Source organism: Panthera tigris, chromosome B2 (genome assembly GCF_018350195.1).
Source record: "Panthera tigris isolate Pti1 chromosome B2, P.tigris_Pti1_mat1.1, whole genome shotgun sequence".
NCBI lineage: Eukaryota > Metazoa > Chordata > Mammalia > Carnivora > Felidae > Panthera > Panthera tigris.
This window is the reverse complement of record NC_056664.1, coordinates 4450274-4470547: the sequence shown is the minus strand read 5'-3', so window position 1 is coordinate 4470547 and position 20274 is coordinate 4450274. Positions and strand designations below refer to the sequence as shown.

The 20274-nt window shown below is 48.8% G+C and overlaps 1 protein-coding gene across 11 annotated transcripts in view; it reads left to right on the top strand.

Moving 5' to 3' along the window:
* Nucleotides 1-20274, top strand: part of CARMIL1 (capping protein regulator and myosin 1 linker 1) — a 310110-nt gene that overhangs the window by 121107 nt on the left and 168729 nt on the right. For all 11 annotated transcript variants that reach the window (XM_042985575.1, XM_042985582.1, XM_042985577.1 and 8 more), the window contains 4 exons: nucleotides 6368-6489; nucleotides 17988-18085; nucleotides 18438-18508; nucleotides 18671-18744. In XM_042985575.1, the coding sequence (XP_042841509.1) occupies nucleotides 6368-6489; nucleotides 17988-18085; nucleotides 18438-18508; nucleotides 18671-18744 (365 nt within the window). The remainder of the gene's footprint in view (nucleotides 1-6367; nucleotides 6490-17987; nucleotides 18086-18437; nucleotides 18509-18670; nucleotides 18745-20274) is intronic.

Genomic DNA, 20274 nt, shown 5'->3' with positions numbered 1-20274 from the left:
CTGTCTCGCTGGGTATGCCGGGGATTCGTTGCTGTGACTTGCTCTCCACCCGGGCTGCATCTCAGGATTGTGTCCCCTGCAAGCACCCGTGTGACATGGTGGCATGTTTCCCTTATGGACAAACAGCAGGCTCGCTTACCGTTCACTCTGAGAAGCGTAGGTTACCCAAGTTCAGAGGTTCCTTCCCTGTAAGCATCGCTGTGTGTGTGCGGGCATCTCCCTGAGCCCTCTGTGTCGCCCTGTGGGGCTTTGGGGTCAGGGAGAATCTGTGCGCATGTGGGACTCACGCCGTGTGCTATGCCGTGAATAAGAAAGTCGCTTCTGTCTCACCCAGAGGTCTCCTGTCTCCTGCTGACGTTCACCAAATAGCAGCAGGCTAACTTACTGGGTTCCAGGTGGGGTAAAATAAAATCTCGGCCCCTGCTAACTGGCCCCGCTGATACCTCCAGATCAGTGCTGAGCACAAGTGCTGAGAACAGACATCCTTGTTCTCTTCCCAACCTTGGAGGGAAAGCGTCCTTCTTCCACTAAGTGTGATGTTAGCTGTAGGTTTTTCATAGATGCCCTTTTTCTGGTTGAGAAGTTTCTCTTCTGTTCCAAGGTGGCTGAGACTTTCTTTTTCCTTTTTTTTTCAAGTTTTTTTAAATGTTTATTTATTTTTGAGAGAGAGACAGACAGACGCAGAGTGTGTGGAGGAGGGACAGAGAGAGGGAGGCACAGAATCAGAAGCAGACTCCAGGCTCCGAGCTGTCATCACGGAGCCCGACGAGGGGCTCAAACCCACGGACTGCGAGATCATGACTCCGGCTGAAGTCGGATGGCTTAACCGAGCCACCCAGGTGACCCCAAGGTGGCCGAGGGTTTTTATCAGAAATTAGTTTTGTGTTTTGTCAAAAAAAAAAATGTTTTTTTCTCTATGATTGTGTTTTTCTTTTTCTTTTTAGTTTGTTTATGTGGTGAATTATATTGATTGATTTTCCGGATATTCATTCAACCTTTCATTCCTGGGATTAACCCTACTTGCTTATGATGTATTATCCATTTTGTATTTTGATGGGTTCTATTTATTAAAATTTTGCAAGGAATCTTTGCATCTATGTTAATGACAGTGACTGTAGTTTTCTCTTTTTAAAACCAAGTTTTTGTCTGCTTTCTGTATTAGAGTGATCATGGACTCAGAACTAGTCCCTTCTCTTTGGACTTTTAGAAAAATTGAGAATAACCAACTCTTTAAATGTTTGGCTGAAAGTACTAGTGATGTTATCCGAGCCTGGAGTTTTTTCCTTGGGGAAGTTTTTTTAACTACAAATTCTGTTTCTTTAATAGATATAGATGCATTCATATGTTTTCTTCTTAAGGGAGCTGTGGTGGTTTGACTTTTCTAAGAAATGTATCCATTTCATCTCCGTTGTCTGTTCGTAGTATCCCTTTGTTATGCTGTCAGTATCCGTGGAATATCGTGGAATATCGTTCCTGTTGACCGTTTGATTCTCCTCCCCTCCCTTCTGACCCCTGGCTCCCTGGCTCCTTGGCTAGAGGTTTATCAATTCTATAGATCTTCTCAAAGAACTTGCTTTTGGTTTTGTTGATTTTCTCTATTGAGTTTGTTTCCTATTTCATCGATGCCTACTCTGATCTTTATTGTTTCCTTCGTTCTACTTTTTGCTTTAGTTTTTAAAACTATAAAGAAAATGCATGCGTGTTTGCGTGCGCCCACGCATGTGTGTGTAGTTATTGACAACAACTCCTAGAAAAAATGGTCAGAATTGTCACTTTACGTTGATCGAGATTACATACAAATCCTTGGAACTTTTCCATGGTTCATCTGAGAGCAGTGTGTTATCCTGTGTGTTTAGCATTCTCTAGAAACTGGAGTTGGGAAGAAGAATTACAGCACCATATGTTTGCCCAAATGGCAGCCATATGCAGGAGTGAACGATTGCTCACGAATGATGACATAAGCAGGGCCTTCCTGACGTTCCTAATTCAGGGATGTTTATGTTTATGGTGTCGGGGTTCTGATGGGAGCAGAAGGGCATTAACTGAAATGTTAATGCCAAGGTCATATTCAGAGTATGATGTGCCTGTGGGACTTAATTATGAGAAAGGATGTGGATACAGCAAGGCCGATTTCCCTGTGCAGCTGCCGGCACTGGTCTGGCCTGGGGACGCAGGAAGTCGCTTCCCTCCAGTGTGTCTGGCATTCAAAGAGGCACGGGGTAGACGGTGGTCACCTTGGGCCCGTGGAGCCGTCGTCACTGCGAGTGCCAGCGGAGGAGCCCTGCCACCTAGCTCCCGTTCTGTGTGGGCCTTGCAGACGACGGCATAGCGGAACCGAGGGGCTCATGATGCTTGCCGGTCCTCAGAATCTCAGCTTTCGGAAATTTCTGTGGTTCTGTTGAGACGTAAATACTGATGCCTCCAGCATTACCTCTCTCCCTGTCACGCTCCTCTGTGTACACATGCATGCACGCATATGCACACACACACCCGTATCCATGTGCACGCACATGCGCCCACATGTATACTCACACGCGCACATGCGTACTCACACACTTGTGCATGCACACACGTGTGCACACGCTTATGCAGTGCACCCGCACACACTTATGCACGTATACACATACGCACACACTTAACATACACATGCACACATACGCGTGCATTCACACACTTATGCACACGCTTATGCACACATGCACACACACTTATGCACACATGCACACACTTATGCACACGCTTATGCACACACATGCACACGCTTATGCACACACATGCACACACTTATGCACACGCTTATGCACACACACGCACACACACGCGCGCACACACACACGCGCGCGCGCACACACACACACACACACGACTATTGGGACTCGGTATCAGGGGTGGACATTTGATTGCCTTGTGTCGCAGAGGATGAAAGATGTACCCCGTGTCACCTCAGGAACCTCAACGTCTGGTTTCTCTAGTGCTCTGTAATGTAAAACCGTAGGTTTTACAACTGGATGTGGCACTCACACCGTACCCTGGGTTAGGATGAGCTTTTCTTTTTTCTCTTTTTTTTTTTTCCGTTCTTTTTAACGTTCTTTGGGATTGGTTAGCTTTTTATCATTATTTAGTTATAGTTTGTCAATTCAGATTAAATGCCCGGACGTTCACATTTCATCGTGTGTGAGTGAGGCAGAGCGCGTGTCACAGGGGGAGTACGTGTTACTGGGGGACTGAAATGTGACATTTGCTGTTCTTTTCCTGGCCTTTGCGAGAATATGCGAGACTTTTATCCCGTTTTCCCCATCTCGTTGTCGGAGCACTTTCTCTGTGTTTAAGTTTTGTTGAAATTCTGTTTTCTGTTCGTGGTCAATACACTGAGACCCGCAGTTAGGTAGCTTCATAGGTATGGAATTTGGGGACTAGTTGTTGTACGACTGAAACACTTAGGATTTTTTAAAAATTGTAAAGTTAATTGTTTGCTGTGTCATAGGATGATGTTGGCAAACCACTCATGGCTGTTTCTGTTAGAAGAACGAAGAACTCGTCACAGACGCGTTGCTGGCTTTTATGAAAAAGTGCTTAAGGTCGGGGCATCTGGGTGGCACAGTCAGTTAAGCTTCTGGCTTTGGCTCAGGTCATGATCTTGCAATTCATGAGTTCGAGCCCCGTATCAGGCTCTGTGCTGCCAGTGTGGAGCCTGCTTCAGATCCTCTGTGCCCCTCTCTCTCTGCCCCTCCCCTGTGCGCTTTCTCTCTCTCTCTCTCTCTCTCTCTCTCTTTCTCTCTCTCCCTCCCTCAAAAAAAAAAAAGTGCTTCAGATATATCCAGGTTGTTCTACTTAAAAAAGGAGGTGGGTGGGGTTGGAAACTCTCCCAAGTAAGATATTAGCAGTTACATTATTATCTTAAACATGCATTGGAGGTCGTGGATTATGTCCTGCTGGGTATCTAAGCCAGAACTGTTTCAAAGGCTTGATTTTTTTTTTTTTTTCTGCAGCCGAAATCGGAGGGACAGAGGTATTTGAAAGGGAGTCCTTTGTCCTGGTGAAACGATTGGCTGTGTTAGCATCACCTCTGTCCCTCTGTGTCAGTCTTTACGTGATCCAAAGGTGGCGACCTATTACGCAGGGCCGTGCACAGCTTTTATATCGGGGTGGATGTGAAAGCCTCCTTTCTTCCCCTCCAGACCTGTCACCTTCTTTTCTTCCCTGTCATTCTGTTCAGTCCCGTGCAATTAAGGATGATTAGGCATTAAGAGTAAGCGGAGTTAGAAGACGCTAATTACTGATTGCTCACCCCCGAACTGTGCACTGAATGGCTGCACTAGATGGGAAGAAAGCAGAAACGCCTTGTCGTGGAAAATCTCATTACCCACGGTGGTGGGGTGTTGGGGGTGGGCTGCAGAGCGTGGACCCCGTGGCTGCGTCCCAGGGTGTCTGGCTTTGTAAACCACGCGTACGCACAGATACGTGCACGTGGGACATCTGAGCCTAACTGCACAAGGCGGTTTGCTTCAGATGCTTCCTTGAGGTGTCCTGGGGCTGAACAATAAGGACCCGGCAGGGATAGCAAAGCTGGCCGCCCTTTTGGGGAGAAATCTTCCTTGGGTCACCTTCTAGAAGACCGATGCATGAAAATTAGGATAAAAAAGGTTGGTTTGTTTGTTTTTTTATGTGGGGAGCCAACTCACTGCCACGGAGGCGGTACGTATTGACAGATTCCTCTGGGGTGCTTGTGGAAAAGTGACATTTGAAGGTCTGAGGTCACTTAAGTCTTTCTCTTTGGTCTCAGCATTTGGACACATAAATTGCACTACTTTTCCTTTATTTTTTTAAAAGCTTATTTATTTGGGATGCCTGGGTGGCTCAGTTGGTTAAGCATCTGACTCCTGGTTTCGGCTCAGGTCACGATCTTACGGTTCATGGGTTCGAGCTCCGCATCGGGCTCTGTGCGAGAGCGCAGAGGCTGCTTGGGATTCTCTCTTTCTCTCTCTCTGTCCCTCCCCCACTCATGCTCTCTTTCTCCCGCTCAAAACGCGGGGCTCGATCTCACCTTGACCTGAGCCGAAATCAATAGTTGGACGCTCAACCGGCTGAGTCATCCACGTGCCCCCACGTGATTACTTTTAATTTAGTTAATTTTAGGACAGCCCCAAACAAATCTAAAAACTGCTTTGTTAATCTCATGGGCTAGTTGCACATTAAGTGTAGTGTTCCCTCATCGTATTTTTGCACAAGGTAAGTACCAGCAGGAAGTAAATATGTGAGGGTATTTTGATCCAAAGGGATTGCGTTTAACATGAATGTTTTTTTGAGATCCAAGATAATGGTATTTTTTAAAAAGTGATTGAAGTTGATTCTTTTTATCTGAAATATGTCCATAAACAACCTGTTGCCCTTTGCGACCTGCCCATGTTTTCAGGTTGATTTATATTTATTTACCTAGCTGTATGACCTCAGCGTCAACATTTTTGGTGTAAGCTTTGGACATCTCCCAGCAGTTCACTGGAATGATTCTTTGCCTCACCCCGAACATGATTACCTTGTTCCCGTCACATAATCCTTTCCAACATTCTCTCTTCTTAGAAAAGTTGAAATGTTTGGGATGCCTGGGTGGCTCAGTCGGTTAAGCGTCCGACTTTGGCTCAGGTCATGATCTCACAGTTTGTGGGTTTGAGCCCCGCGTCGGGCTCCGTGCTGACGGCTCAGAGCCTGGAACCTGTTTTGGATTCTGTGTCTCCCTCTCTCTGCCCCTCCCCTGCTCCTGCTCTGTCTCTCTCTGTCTCAAAAATAATTAAATGTTAAAAAAAATTAAAAAACAAAAAAAGAAAAGTTGAAATGTTCCCAAGCGTTTGATTTTTCTTTCGCTACCAGGCAAAAGGTTTTAGCATTTCATTTAAACATCTCGGAAGGGGTCTAATTTTAAAAAATGTTTAAAAAGAAAAAGGTAACGATCAGCTTGCCCTCACCTGCTCACTGGCGGAGGCATACCTCCTTACACTGGGCGGTAGGGATGGAGCAGACTTTGGAAGGCTGCGTCTCAAGACAAAACCTTGGGAAACTTAGGAGAAGTTGTGTGTGAGTGCGAATGGCCCGTCTCCCTCGTGTGTGTGCGTGTGGGGCGGGGGTCTGTTTGCATCTGTAGTTTCGCCTTTAGAAACACGTGCTTCAGTTTCTGGATGTTTCTGGACCTTTCCACCGTCTACCCAGGCACTTCCTTGGGTCTTCACTGAGGGTGTTATTTTAGGGAAGCGCTTCCGAAGAGGCTGGTACCTCGTGGGTACGTGTCGGTGGGAATACGCGGTTTATCTGGTTTAAAGCTACAGACTCGCGGCCTGGGACTCGGTGTTAAGCAGCGTCCGCCCGCTTCTTGCAGATGGTCGTGGAGACTGACAAGCACAGCATCTCCATGAGGATGGCATCGCCCGACGACGTGAGCGAAGTGTTGGCTCACATCGGCACCTGCCTGCGGAGGATATTTCCTGGCCTCTCTCCAGTGTGAGTTCCCCGGGGCCGGGAGGGGTGGGGTGGAGGGGGGCGGGGAGAGCGAGGACCTCCTGTCTGAGCCGGGAATGACAGCGGGGCTCCCTGTCGCCCCTGCCCTCGGGGCCTCCCCTCAGCCTCCCTCTTCTCTTCACCGTTAAATGGCGGACATGATGCTAACTCAAGCCGCTGTGTTTTGTGTCTGAGGTTCTCCAAGGTTCCCTACTTTCAAGAGCTTGGGTGACAGAGGGTGTGGCCACCCTTTAACCTCTGCTCCTGAGGCTAAAGCAGAAACCTGTCTCGTAGAACTTGAGATTTACCCCAACGGGGTCAGTGAGATTTACCCCAACGGTTGGGGTGGGCTGCTGAGTGCTTCGCAGAAAGGCCTCGAGTCTAGTATTAACGAAGAGTGTGAGAGCCTTCATTTTCCTTGTTTTATTAATTAACTTATTATTTTTTTTGCCTGATCAGTAAGACAAAACTTAAGAAAGAAAAGAAACAAAAATTAGCCTCTTTTTCATTTTCCTCTCAGTTTCCGGAAGCCCACGTCAGGGAAGTTAGTGATGTGCTTGCGTCTCTGCACAGCCTCACGCTTCTTTGTTCACGCGCTTTTCATCGGGGCTATGCGCCCGGGTGACAGAGTCTGTCCTGAGGGAGCGTGTGGGGTGTTGGAAGGGAGGTTGGAACGGCTGAGGTCAAAAGGCAGAGGGGCGCCTGGGTGGCTCAGTCGGTTGAGCGTCCGGCTTCGGCTCAGGTCATGATCTCACGGTCCGTGGGTTCGAGCCCCACGTCGGGCTCTGTGCTGACAGCTCGGAGCCTGGAGCCTGTTTCAGATTCTATGTCTCCCTCTCTCTCTGCCCCTCTCCTGCTCATGCTCTGCCTCTCGCGGTCTCAAAAATAAATAAAAACATTAAAAAAAAAAAGGCAGAAGGATCCTTGTGCCAGAAAGCTCCCTAAAGTGATAACCCATAATGAAGATGCCTTCCAGTTGGAAGAGCTGGTTCAGAAGTTCTGGAAAATACCCCTCCCGGTGCTTGCTCTGTGCGCAGGCCGGAAGGCCTCGTGGGGACAGGTCTAGGATGGTTCGCTGGGCACCTTGCTGGCGGGGAGCGGGAGGGAAATTTCGGGGACTTGCCCTTCACGGGACGCGCTCCCAGGTGCTCTGCTTGTAAATTGACGCGACGCAGGAGAACCGAGCCTTGTGTCTTTCAAGCCTTTTGGGCGCCTGCAGGTGGCTCGGGAGAGACAGGGGCTTCCTGTCTGCCTCTGACTTTCCGACACCCGCTGGGTTCTTCTGACGGCTCTGCGCTGGACTGTCTCGTTTCCTCGGTCCCCCAGGCCTGGGGGACCCGGCCCTGTGCTTCTGGCTGTTCACCCGGGGCCTCCTCCTGTCCGACTCCTTGCCTTCCTCTGACTCTCTGGCTGGCCGATCGTCGAGGGAACGGAGGTGGTGAGCGGGGGGCTGTCCCTCGACTCCTGCCAGGCTGGAATTTCCGTGTAGGAGGTCTGTTAAAGCCAGGCTGTTGCAGGTGTCCAGCCACACACTTGTGTGTGTGCAGGAGAGGCGCGGGCGGGCAGGGGTGTGGGATGCAGTGAGGAGCCGTGAGTAGTGGTGACCGGGAAATACCCAGAAGCGAAACATCCTTCAGGCCCCCAGAGAACTCTCTGGGGGCGATCGTGCGTTGGCAGTCACTACAGCCCCTTTCCCCTCAGCTGCACTCGGTCATGGGGCTTTGTACGCGAGCTTCCTGAGAACGCCCTCGCTCTCCGTCCCCACGAGCCCCGGCGAAAGAAGGACGTGGTCAAGCACAGCCTTGTTTATTTAGCAAGGGCTGGTTTGACCCTGCGAGCAATGTTTAGAATCTCTGCTTTCTGTAAAACGCAGTTTTATTTGCCTAATATCCTAGGAATTTTGAGGGAATTAGCAGTTTTATTTTCGCTTTTGATTCTTCCATTTTTCCTTCCCAGAGAACATCGTAGAAGAAAAGCGTTTTCACTTTTCGCTGCCATTTAACAACTTCTTGAAAGGTTCGGGCAACGATTCAATGATGCGCCCCATTTCCAGAGAGGCCGTCACCACATGCGTGTTAGTTTCTAAATCCATGACCTCCACCTCACCCTCATCTTCCCTTCTGTCCCCCAGCCGCCCAAGGCCCAAGGATGTCCCCAAGGACGTCACACATGGTGCAGCCCATAGACTTAGCAAGTTTCTTCCTGAAAACCTGCCTGTATTTGGTAGTGAATCTCAGTTAGTGGCCTCACCATTCAATTTTTTTTAATGTTTTATTTTTGAGAGAGAGAGAGAGATCGGGGGAGGGGCAGACACACACACACACACACACACACACACACACACACACACACACACACGGAATCCAAAGCAGGCTCCAGGCTCTGAGCTGTCGGGACAGAGGCTCGAACTCACAAACTGTGAGATCATGACCTGAGCCGAAGTCGGACGCTTAACCGGCTGAGCCACCCGGGCGCCCCAGCGGCCTCGTCATTTAAAAAGTCATTTGTCCCTAACTTGCGCGTCTCATTACTTGCCAAACCCTTTTCATGCGGAGTTTCTGGTCTGGGCCTTTGCCTGTCTTCTCATGCCCACTGCCTGAGTCCAGAGGGTCTCGCTTGCCAGGGTGACATCGTCCTAGCTATAGCGTCTCCGTCTCCAGTCCTCTTCCTTGTCTTCCTTGTCTTCCTTCCGCACCGTCCCCAGAGTTACGCTTCTATACCCCAGTAGCGTCTGTGCTGTGAGCCTGGCCTAGCAGCCCACTGCCGTCTGGCCCCGTGATCCACCTGCGCCTGAGCACATCCTCCTCTTGTGTTCTCAGTGCTTTCCTTCAGGCTGCTCTTCCAGACAAGCTTCCGCTGCAAAAGACGTAGCCCAGATCTCGAAAGAGTTTCTTTCCGTTTCCATAGAACTTTGCGATCACTTCCCAGACTAGCACCTGTCTCGCTGTGTTATAATTGTTTCTTTACACACTCATCCCTCGGTGAGTGTTGAGTTTCTACTACCGACGGCAGGGTGCTAAGTGTTGGGGTGCACGACCCACATGGAATTTCCACTGGGAAGCAGACCCCCCGAGAAAGGGAAATAAATAAATGAAGTAAGTAAGTATAAATTTGACTGAATGCTTGCAACTGATCCTCCCTGCAGGGCTAACACAAAGAATAAAATTCTGTCTGCAAGGGCCTCCCTGTGGCCATGATGCTTTGAACAGACCGTCATGGAGAAGAAGGAGTCCGAAGAGGGCGGGGAATGTTTCCTTCTCCGGCCTCTGCTCCTGCCGCGGCACCTGCCTGGACCGGGATTGGCGTCGCTGAGAGATGCGCTGTGGCTGGAGGGTGTGGAAGAGGAGGGTGCAGACGGGAGGGATGGAGACTGGTGTATGAGATCAGGCTGGAAACGTAGGCGCTGGTCATTTTATGGAGAGAGTAAAGAGTCTGCAGTTTAGCGGCAGCTCATGAGGAAGCCAGTGTCGCATGCATGAAGGGATGGGGCACGGTTCCCTTTGTAGTTTATGAAAATTGTGCCGCTGGAGACAGAATGGCGTGGGAAGGAGAAGAGCAGGTTGGGACACCGGCGGTGACCCAGGGGAAGGGTGGCCGCGGCCAGGGGTAGGGCAGTGACGTTGGAGGTAAGGATAGAGGATGGGACACGGAAGATTTATTGTGGGCACAGGAGTGGCTGATAGATTTGGTGTGTGGGTGACGGCAGTGAGGAAAGAGAGGACCGAGGACGGCTCTAGGGTTTCTGGATTAAGGACTCAGTGACCAGTGCTCCTTTTCAGTGAGGTGGAGAGGGCCCAGGGTAGGTGCGGGGGCAAGTTTTATTTTGGGGGGAAAACACCCCAACCGCTCTGCTGTAAGCATATGCTAAGCTTGAGGTCTAGGACGTGTAGGTGGGGATATCAGATGGGTGGTTATGTACGTGGGGTCGGAGCTTGGAGGAAAGGTCCGGGTCTGGAGACGTAGCGGACGTGGGAGGCGTGAGCATAGACAGTCTTGCACGCGTGACTTTTCTGAGATCGGCCAGAGAGGCGTGTGCACCTAGAAGAGAGAGCATCTTCAGAACGAGGACAAGTGCAAGAAGAAGAGCCGGGAAGGGCCCATATGCTCACCTCTGTGAACCGACACGGGGGAGAGTGCATCTTTCCACCCACGTCTGCTCTCGCTAACATAGCAGTTCTTGAGAACCTACGTGAGGAGCTGCAAGAAAAGGCGTCTGATCTAGAGGAGACAGAGGGTGGCTGGGCATATGTGGGAGGTGGCTGGATGCAGGCTGGCTGTGCGGAGCGCCCCCCCCACCCCGAGAAGCAGGGAGAGGGTTTAGAGAGGAGGGCAGGAAGGCAGAGGGAATTTAGATGAAGCCACCAGTGTGGAAGAAGGCACGGATTATAATTTAGAACTTGACTTGGCAGAAAATAAATAATGTGAATGTACTTGGCTTTTGTTTTGCTTTCGTACCCACCATGCACGGTTAGGGCGTGAGAATTAAACCTGTAATATTTCGTGACTTGCACATTCGGCCTTTAATCTTGAAGCTCCTTTGCTTACATCGCATGGCACGGTTTTGGCAGGGGAAATGGCTAATTACGTGGGTGCTGGTTATTGACTAGCGAGGGTGGAGAGGTAGGTCATCATACCCTTTCTGGTGCATCTGTCGCGTGCTTTAGTTAAAGTGGTCAGTAAAGGAAACATTTCCTTTACGTAAATAACAGAGAACATGCAAAACAAAATATGTCCCTAGTAAATGTCATACATCCCACTCAACAATAAGTTGAAGAATATGAAACTGTATTTGATATCACGCGGTATGTTAATAACTGGAATTAGAGTAAAAACTTCAGAAAGGAACCGTATATGGGATCCTCAACCTTATTTGAGTCATTTGTCTCATCAGATGTATTACCTGAGTCTGTGGTGGGGACCTTGGGTCCCCAGCCCTCCTCTCCTTACTTGCTCAGGGCGCCTGTGGTAGAGACGGATGGACAATAAAATATCTGATGAGCAGATGTCAGGAACCTGGAGGGTCTGGAGCACAAACAGCCAGGACTGCCCTCAGTTCAGATAATTAGTTCTTGCACAGCCCAAGTTCAACTGTACGCATGAAGCTGTGTCTGTAAAGATCTGAGTTTCTGGTTTTACCCAAATACAAATTTTGAAAATTACATCCATGGTCAGAATCAAATATATAAAAACAATATATAAATTATCTACAAATAATCAGCCCTCTTGTGTATAGTCAAGAAAACACAGGTAGGAAAAAAATGAAGAATTTCAATTAAAATTAATATTCACCCCAGTATCCTCTCTTCACCTCCCCTCTGTACATATATATTTATCTCTTCCTCTCTCCTTTTCTTACAAAAAGATGTTTCCGTCCTCTCATTAAATAAGGAAAGTTTCGGGGCACCTGGGTGGCTCAGTTGGTTAAGTGTCTGACTCTTGATTTCGGCTCAGGTCATGATCTCATGGTTTGTGAGTTTGAGCCCCGCATCAGGCTCTGCACTGACAGCAGGTAGCCTGCTTGGGAGTCTCTCTCCCTCTTTTTCTGCCCCTCTCTCAAAATGAATAAATAAACTTAAAGATAAGGAAAGGCTATTTCTTTTTTTTTAAACTTTTTTTTTTTAACATTTATTTGTTTTTGAGACAGAGAGAGACAGAGCATGAACAGGGGAGGGGCAGAGAGAGAGAGGGAGACACAGAATCGGAAGCAGGCTCCAGGCTCTGGGCCATCAGCCCAGAGCCTGACGCGGGGCTCAAACTCACGGACCGCAAGATCGTGACCTGAGCTAAAGTCGGACGCTCAACCGACTGAGCCACCCAGGCGCCCCAGGAAAGGCTATTTCAAAATATGGACAAAAGTTAAAGATTCAAGAAGAAAATTTAAGTTAAATTTAAAAATCAGATTGCCATTAGCATCGTTTTGTGACCACTCTCACTCGGGCCTGGCCCCTGAGACCGTGACGGTGAGGGAAAGCTAGGGAAATATTTGCAGCCTAAGTGTCGTTTAATCTGTTTTCCCAGAGGTGTCCATAATGGCATTTCTCTTCAGGAAGCTGTTTTGTGTTATGGCCTTCGGCTTTTCTAATATTGAGAACCTTGGCTATTCTCCAAAACCATGCTAGTTTTTTGTTTTTTGTTTTTTGTTTTTGAATTGTTAAATTAAGTCATCAGGACATGGAAGAATTCATCTAGAAAGTGTTCACTAAAGCACTTCCTCGAGCGGGCACACATGCATGAGTGAACCGTGCCCTGTTCTCCAAGAGTTTGTAGTTCAGAGGTGGTGTAGGCAAGTTCCTCCAATTGTTCTAGGAGAGAGAGAAAACCCTCAGGTTTCCGAGAAAGAGAAGTCACATTTGACTTGGGATGCCAGCGAAATAACGTAGGATGTGTATTTGCTCTCCTCCTTGTTTGGGGGGGGTGGTTGTCGAGGGTGTGCTGACCGGACTTCTGTGGGGAGATGGCAGAGGCTGGAGGCCGAGGGGAGCAGGTGCCCCTGGGAGGATAGCCACCTGCCTGGCGTAGCTGGAATTGGGAGCCTGCAGATGTCACTGTGAGGAGGGGGCCAGAGGACAAGCCTCCGGGATGGGCACTAGGGAGCCATGGAAGGCTTTTGAATGTTAGGATAAGATGGGAGTTACGCACCCCTTTGGGCTGCTTTAGAAGCGTGTGTGGAGAGAGCCTTGAGGTAGGAATTGGAAGGTGTCAGCTTGGTGGGATGCTTCAGGGGGGTAAGACTCTGGCAAGTTAACTCCCTTCTCAGTGCCTCGGTGTCCTCATCTGTAAAAGGGGAATCATGCTGTGAATGGAGATGAGGATTCAATTAGCCCGTGTAAACTGCTTCCGTGATGCTACAGGAGTTGTAGCTGTGGCACAGACTTCAGTGCACTCGGGTACCCAGCAGCGTCGGAAAAAAGCCCGCCCCATCAGAAAGGAAATTGGCAATGTTTGTAGGGAATATCTTCGAAGTTTATGATTTTATTTTTTGAGAGAGAGAGAGGGAGAGAGAGTCTCAAGCAGGCTCTGCACCGTCAGTGCACGTCCCAACACAGGGCTCGAACCCATAAACCGTGAGATCACGCATGACCTGAGCCGAAGTCAAGAGCTGGTTGCTTAACCGACTTAGCCACCTGGGCGCCCTGAACAGTAACCTCCTGACAGGATTGTTTTTCCTGGGAATAACTTACGGAATACTTGACTATTCCGTCCTGTATGTGACACATTCGGGAAAGTTGGCTGAGTAGCAGCATATTAAGACAAAGGTTCTTTGCTACCGTAATAAAAAAGATACCGCAGGGGCACCTGGGTGGCTCAGTTGGTTAAGCATCTGACTTTGGCTCAGGTCATGATCTCACAGTTCGTGGGTTCCAGCCCCACGTCGGGCTCTGTGCCGACAGCTCAGAGCCTGGAGCCTGTTTCAGATTCTGTGTCTCCCTCTCTCTCTGCCCCTCCCCTGTTCATGCTCTCTGTCTCAAAAATAAACATTACCAAAAAAAAAATTAAAAAAAAAAAAAAGATACCGCAGATCTGTTTCTGAAGTCAAAGCCAATTAAAGTATGCAAAGGTGAGGTTCTCGTGAAGAAAAGTGGCAGAATAGGAGTTGATGTGCAAACAAAAGAAGGGTGCTGTGTAGCCCGTTCATTTTTCTAAAGCAGACGCAGTATTTGGTTGGGATGTGGTTTGGGTCAGGGAAACGTGCACGGTGCTGGTGACTACCGCCCTCGAGTGGGAGAGGCTTTGGAACTGAATTTTAAATAGATCAATTCGGTGGAGTGAAAGAGTTTACGGATTTTTTTCGTGTCGACAATTGAGGCATGAGATTCGCACAGAGAGCTGGCGTGCTGGTGACGTTTACTGTCCTTCTGAGGCTTGTGTAAGGTAAACGCCTGTGATGCACACGTACTTGGTCCAGCTCCACAGTCCCGCCTGCAAGCGAGAGGCAGGCTTTGTGCGTCTGCTAGGATTTTGGTTTACCTATCGCGGCACTTATCCTGCCAGCAAATCCTTTCTGTCTGTTGGTCTGTCTGTACAACACACCCCCTCTCCCTGTGTGTGTAGGTGTGAGCTGTGTCCTGTGGTGCACGCACATGGGCTCTTTGCTGCCGTTGAACTACAGGGAAAAACAATATGGGCCATTGAGGGGGGGTCCCCTCTCATTGTTTCTGTGCATTGAGTTAGAGCACGTAGACACTGGCCATCTCCTGGAAGTTTACTCCTTAGAACTTTATCTCTTATGCAAGTCAATGCACCTGTTTCATGAGACGTCTTCGGTTCCTGAAATCGAAGTGCTTTGCAGTTCCTTGCAAAAGAAAGAGAAGTGTCACAGAGCGGGGCTGCTTAGAAAACCTCAGACTGATCCCGTCAAAGAGTGGTTTTGAAGGTCAAGGGGCAGCCTCTGCACACAGACGTCTACTGCTAGCCACTGCTTCTCATTTTCCAGTTGACTTGCCCTTACCCCCTGAGCAGGAATGTCCAGTGTTGTTTTTGGAATAAAATTGAGGCTTTAGTTTCTGAATCTGCCATGAGAAGTCATCTGTTTCTCCCTCTAATCCTAGACTGCCACCTTCCTATTCTTGATCCTACCAGCTTCCTGCCAAAGATTTTTTTACCCTATTTTCTTCCTGCTTTTGACTAGCTTAACTTCGTCCTGTGTGTCATTGAAACAGCATGCCCCACAGTCCTGCTGAAGTGAAGCAAGAATTCTAGAAGTCAGATGTGATCTCAGATGAAGTCAGACCTATGTCTAGTTTGATGTGTCCAAGGTTCACTTAACCGAGCCGTGTAAACGCTGGGGGCTGTTTCTGACAGGTCTGCTGTTGCTTTGCGTAATATCTGGTTTTGCTGTCTGGTCGCCAGAAAACAATGCCACTAAAATGCCCGATGATGGTATGGAACCGAGATGAATCATTCTGTAAGATCTGGAAGATTCTGTAATATCACGTCCGTTTGCGAATGTCTTGTTAAACCCACAGTTACCTACCCCAGTTCAGGAGTTTTAAGATGATGGGATTTAATCATAGGTGTTTTCAGGTGAGATTGAGAAAAATCATGCTGCACTCGCAGACCTCGTGCATTTACACAAGAATTTGAAGGAATTAATGATGTTTGGCCTAGTTGGTTATACCTGATTATGCTTCAGTCGTAAAAACCGCAAGGATGTGTGGGAATGTTTTCAGGGCAAGCAGAACGTTCAGGGTGTTTAAATGCTTTGTTGTGTATCGCAGGGTTTCTCTAGGAGTAGAACAGGGCAACTTGCCAGGAGGTAGCACATTTTCTCTGGAATCCATCCCGTGGGAAAATGGAGACAACTATTTTCCTCCAATACTCTACGAGGTGATTGAGATCCGTCACGATGACTGAGAACATTATATGTGGCAGAAGTGCTTTTAAGTCATTAAAGAAAGATTAAAATATGTTCAGTATAACTTAGCGTCTTTATTTACACCATTTCGCACCCAAGTCCTACCTTGATCCCGGTGCTTCTGACCCAATACCCTTCCTCACAGCCTGTGACCTCCTCCCCTCCTCCCCACTTGACTCTCGAGGGCCACACCCAAGACCTCGTCAGCTCCTGGAACAGCGTGTGCCGGGGTCAAGTCACAATTCACTCGTCTCGCTGTGACCACGGCCGTTCGGCCCTCTCTCCCTCGGAAGGACCAGCGCTCGAACTTTTTCAGGGCCTCTGGGCCGTAGATCCCTTGGATCTTCCCCTCCCTCTCCTGAGCGCCCAGCCCACAGTGTCCGTCACCCCAGCAGTACCCTCAAGTCCATCTGGCCACCTGCTTGGAAAGCCAGCAGCCCCACAGCGTGCCCGCTGCCCCTTCCTGCACACGTCTGGGCTGTGGCGGGCGGGAGCCCGAGGAAGTCTCACGGCTGGTCCACCTGCTGCCTGCAGAAGCTCATGACCTTCACTCTCGCTGGGCTTTTCTATTTAATCTCTCAAGTTCTTTATCTGGGTCCAAAGTTTGCCCCGACCCCCGCCCTGCAGATTTTGTGGACGGCGCCCTTCTCACCAGCCGGTGCACCCTGTTCAGGCTTTTCGTGGCTCCTCCGTGCCCTACGAATAAAATCCAAACCCCGTAATCGGACCTCGAAGGCTGTCCGCGACCTGGTTCCTGCGAGCTCCCCAGACTCTTCCGTTACCCCCTCCCCATCACGCGGTGTTTGCTGGCCCGCTTTGAACCGTGTGCCATTTCTGGTGGTGAGCACGAGCCTTCTCACGGCCGTGAACTTGCTGTCCCTTCGTCTGGAGCGGTCTCCCCAGCTCCTGGTTCCCCATCTCCTCCCCCCACCCCCGCCCCGATGACGTCTTTATTCCTCTTCAGGTTTTAGCATAGACGTGGTAGGGACTGGAGAGCACCGTCCACATTCCCCACGCTCCGCTGCCCTCCCCCCACCAGAGGAGAAGTTAAGTGCCCTTTTTCTGCACCCCCCGCCCCACTATACCCTCTACTTCTCCTTTTATACCTCCTGTTTGTCTGCTTCTCACGATAGGCTGTCCATTTGGAGGGCAGGGATGGTGTCGGTTTTGTTCATGGTTGTGTATCTAGTATCTGACAGCTGGTCTTGCCATGCTGTAGACATTTAATAAAAATTCGGGGGTGAGTTAATGGATTCATAAATTACCCATTAAATGATTACTACGTGAGGGGCGCCTGGGTGGCTCAGTTGGTTAAGCATTCGACTTCGGCTCAGGTCATGATCTCGCGGTTTGTGGGTTTGAGCCCCATGTCGGGCTCTGTGCTGACAGCTCAGAGCCCGGAGCCTGCCTCGGATTCTGTGTCTCCTTTGCTCTGCCCCTACCCTGCTCGTGTTCTGTCTCTGTCTCTCAAAAGTGAATAAATGTTAAAAAAAAAATTGAAACGATTAGTATGTGATAACTCTGAGAGCATCGGCTAATGTTTATCGAGACTTCACCAGGCCACGCGGGTTGTTTTGATAACTTCACAGGTATTAATTTCTTTCTTTCTCGCGATTACCCCACGGGGTAGGTCCTCTTACTTCGCCAGATCTGTGAATAGTGAAATTTGGAAGTGGTCGGCCGGGCTCTGAACCACAGTAAAAGGAACACTTCTTCCGACATGATATACTCTTTCTTGGCGGACGTTTGTAAGGGGTACTATGGAAGCACAGAGGAAGAGATGTGTGTTTTAAGTTTTTGAAAGCTCGTGATTCAAATTTAGCATACACATAAGCTAATAATTCATCAAGTAGAACACGCTGCCTTCTAATTATTCTAGTGCAATCTACTGTCACGAAACAACGAAATAACATAGAGACTGTCCACATCCCTGGATAATTCCTTGGGCCTATAAAAGGGGGCTAAAGAAAGGCGATTAAGTTTCTGAGGTTTCCAGCTTCTTGATGCTCAGAAAGTGGAATTTACGTTTACCGAAATCAAAGTGGCAGCCATCTTTGGTCTAAAAAAAGGCGTACCACAAAACAGATTTCTACGTGCGGTGCCAACCACTCGATTTTTGAAATTTATTGTTATTTTGATCTTGCAGGAGAATCATGAAAAAAGTCTCCATGGAGCCCTCTGAGCGACTGGCCAGTCTCCAGGCTCTGTGGGACAGCCAGACCGTGGCCGAGCAGGGGCCCTGCGGTGAGCATGCATTTTAAAACCAAATTATAAATGGCCGCATGGATGTCCCCGTGCCAGGAAGTTACGTCTATTCCTAGTATGCTTCTGTAAAGGTACAATTAGTTTTAAGGTGTAATTACCACTGCACAGACTTTAGACTGGTGGATAAAAGTCCTGTATTTAAGCCGTATTGCGTCCTGCTGTGTACTTACTATAGAACAAGGGGGAGAATCTTTGCCGTTTTCCCAGACAGAAAGAAATAATCAGCATTGTCAACATCGGCCATATTTAAACTTTTAAACTTTAACTTAAAAATCATTTAGCCAAAAACCTGTCACGTTTCTGTTGTGTGTTTCTGTTGTGTGTGTTTCAGGTGGATTTTCTCAGATGTACGCCTGTGTGTGTGACTGGCTTGGATTTTCATACAGAGAAGAAGTACAGTGGGTAAGTGTGTTTGTGTGCAGGCTTGTGTGTGCGCCCCCCGCCGCCTGGAGAATATTCCAGTATTTGAAAATCTGTCTGTATCATTGTCTAATTCTCTCTCTGCATCCCTCTTTCCTGATCATCTGTGTGGACTATTTACATGATTTAATTATATTTAAACAGGATGTGGATACAATTTATCTGACACAGGACACCAGGGAATTGAATTTGCAAGACTTCAGCCATCTTGACCACAGGTAAGCCACTGCTTTCTTTCCTTCCGTTTGCAACTGATTTTTGCTTCTGGAACCATACTTCTCGGCTGGTGCTTATAGACACAGGCGATCTCCAGGAAATCCCGTTATAAGGGGAATCTGGAGAATCTAAGACTCTCTGAATTTTGCCTTTCAAGTAATAGTCTCAGATGTGTTCATTTGGGATGGAGGTGCCTGTGTGTACTTGAAATCCAGAGTTCATAGTTAGGAACTATGGAAATAATATAATTCTGAGGTTCTTATAGTGGCTTACGAAAGTCTATTTAATCATCTGCCCTGTGTATATAATACTATGTAATATAGTATTATTTTGCCTAATTGCCTTAGAACATTTTTTCTAGGAGGCAATTTTATGCTGTAATCCTAAGAAATGACTTTTGGTTTACAATTTCTTTATGAGTTGGGGATTCGCTGCTAGGGTATAGATGCGCACACGGTGGTGGGAACGGGTTTGCCGTTATCTGCCTTGCGATAACAATAACACGGCTGTGAATCCCGTTACACGTTTTTTGAGAAACCTGCAAGTTTTAAGATCTTGACGTTCATATGTTTAGGGCCGTGGCTAGCGGGGTCAGGCCCCAGGGAAGAAGCTTCGTTCAGGGTTAGGCAGCGTTGGGTGGTGCCCCTGCGTCTTTGCTGGGTATCCCAGCCTCCTCCCTGGAAACGCTGCTTATTTTAAGCAGCAGACGCTAGTCCCACCGCCGTGAACCTCAGCCCAGTCAGTCCGTCCTCTCTGGCATCGAGAGAGAGAATCCTGGCATCCGGCCCTACCTTTCGCGCTACGCGCACAGCTGGAATACGGCGTCGTGGCCTGAAAAATGCCATTTCAAATTATTTTCCCACCTACCTGGCGGGAAAATCCAGAGCTGTACAGGGTTCCCGAAGAGTCCTAGCCAACGGAACGGAGCAGAGAACACGGACGGGAGCCCTCTCTGCGGCGCTGGGGGCTGCAGAGGGCGGCGAGGCCTGGTCTGTGCTCGTGGCCGAAGCCAAGTGCCTGAAGCCCCTGGTTCTCAAGCGTGGATTTGCTTCCTGCTTGTGGAGCAGGGTGGTTTTCTCCCGCCTGGAGCCGTTCCCCCTCTTCCTGCACACGAGGGGACGTCGTACTCCCGCTCCGGCTTCCCTGGGTGTCTGTCCTGCGTAGCTTGTGAAAAAGTGAACTGAGAAACAAGGAAGAATCTTAGTCTGCAGGTTTTTCTCCAATAAACGCAGCAGGAAATTGTACGTAGAGTAAGAGGACTGGGTCGCCCTGCAGCATTAGGGCTCAATGTGTGCGGCCCCCGGAACCCTTTACAGGTCTTGGCAGTGATTGAGCTTTTGGGTTACGTGGGTTATATCTTTTGGGACTCACCGTATTAGAAGCCGAAACTAAAATTAAACACTTACTAATGCCTTTAAACATGTTAATAAACCCATTACATGCTAACGTAGGTACCGTTGTCGTGAACAATAACCATTTTCCGAGACAAACCTAAGTCCGCCGGAAGAGTGGCTTCCCTTCACCTGTGTGCT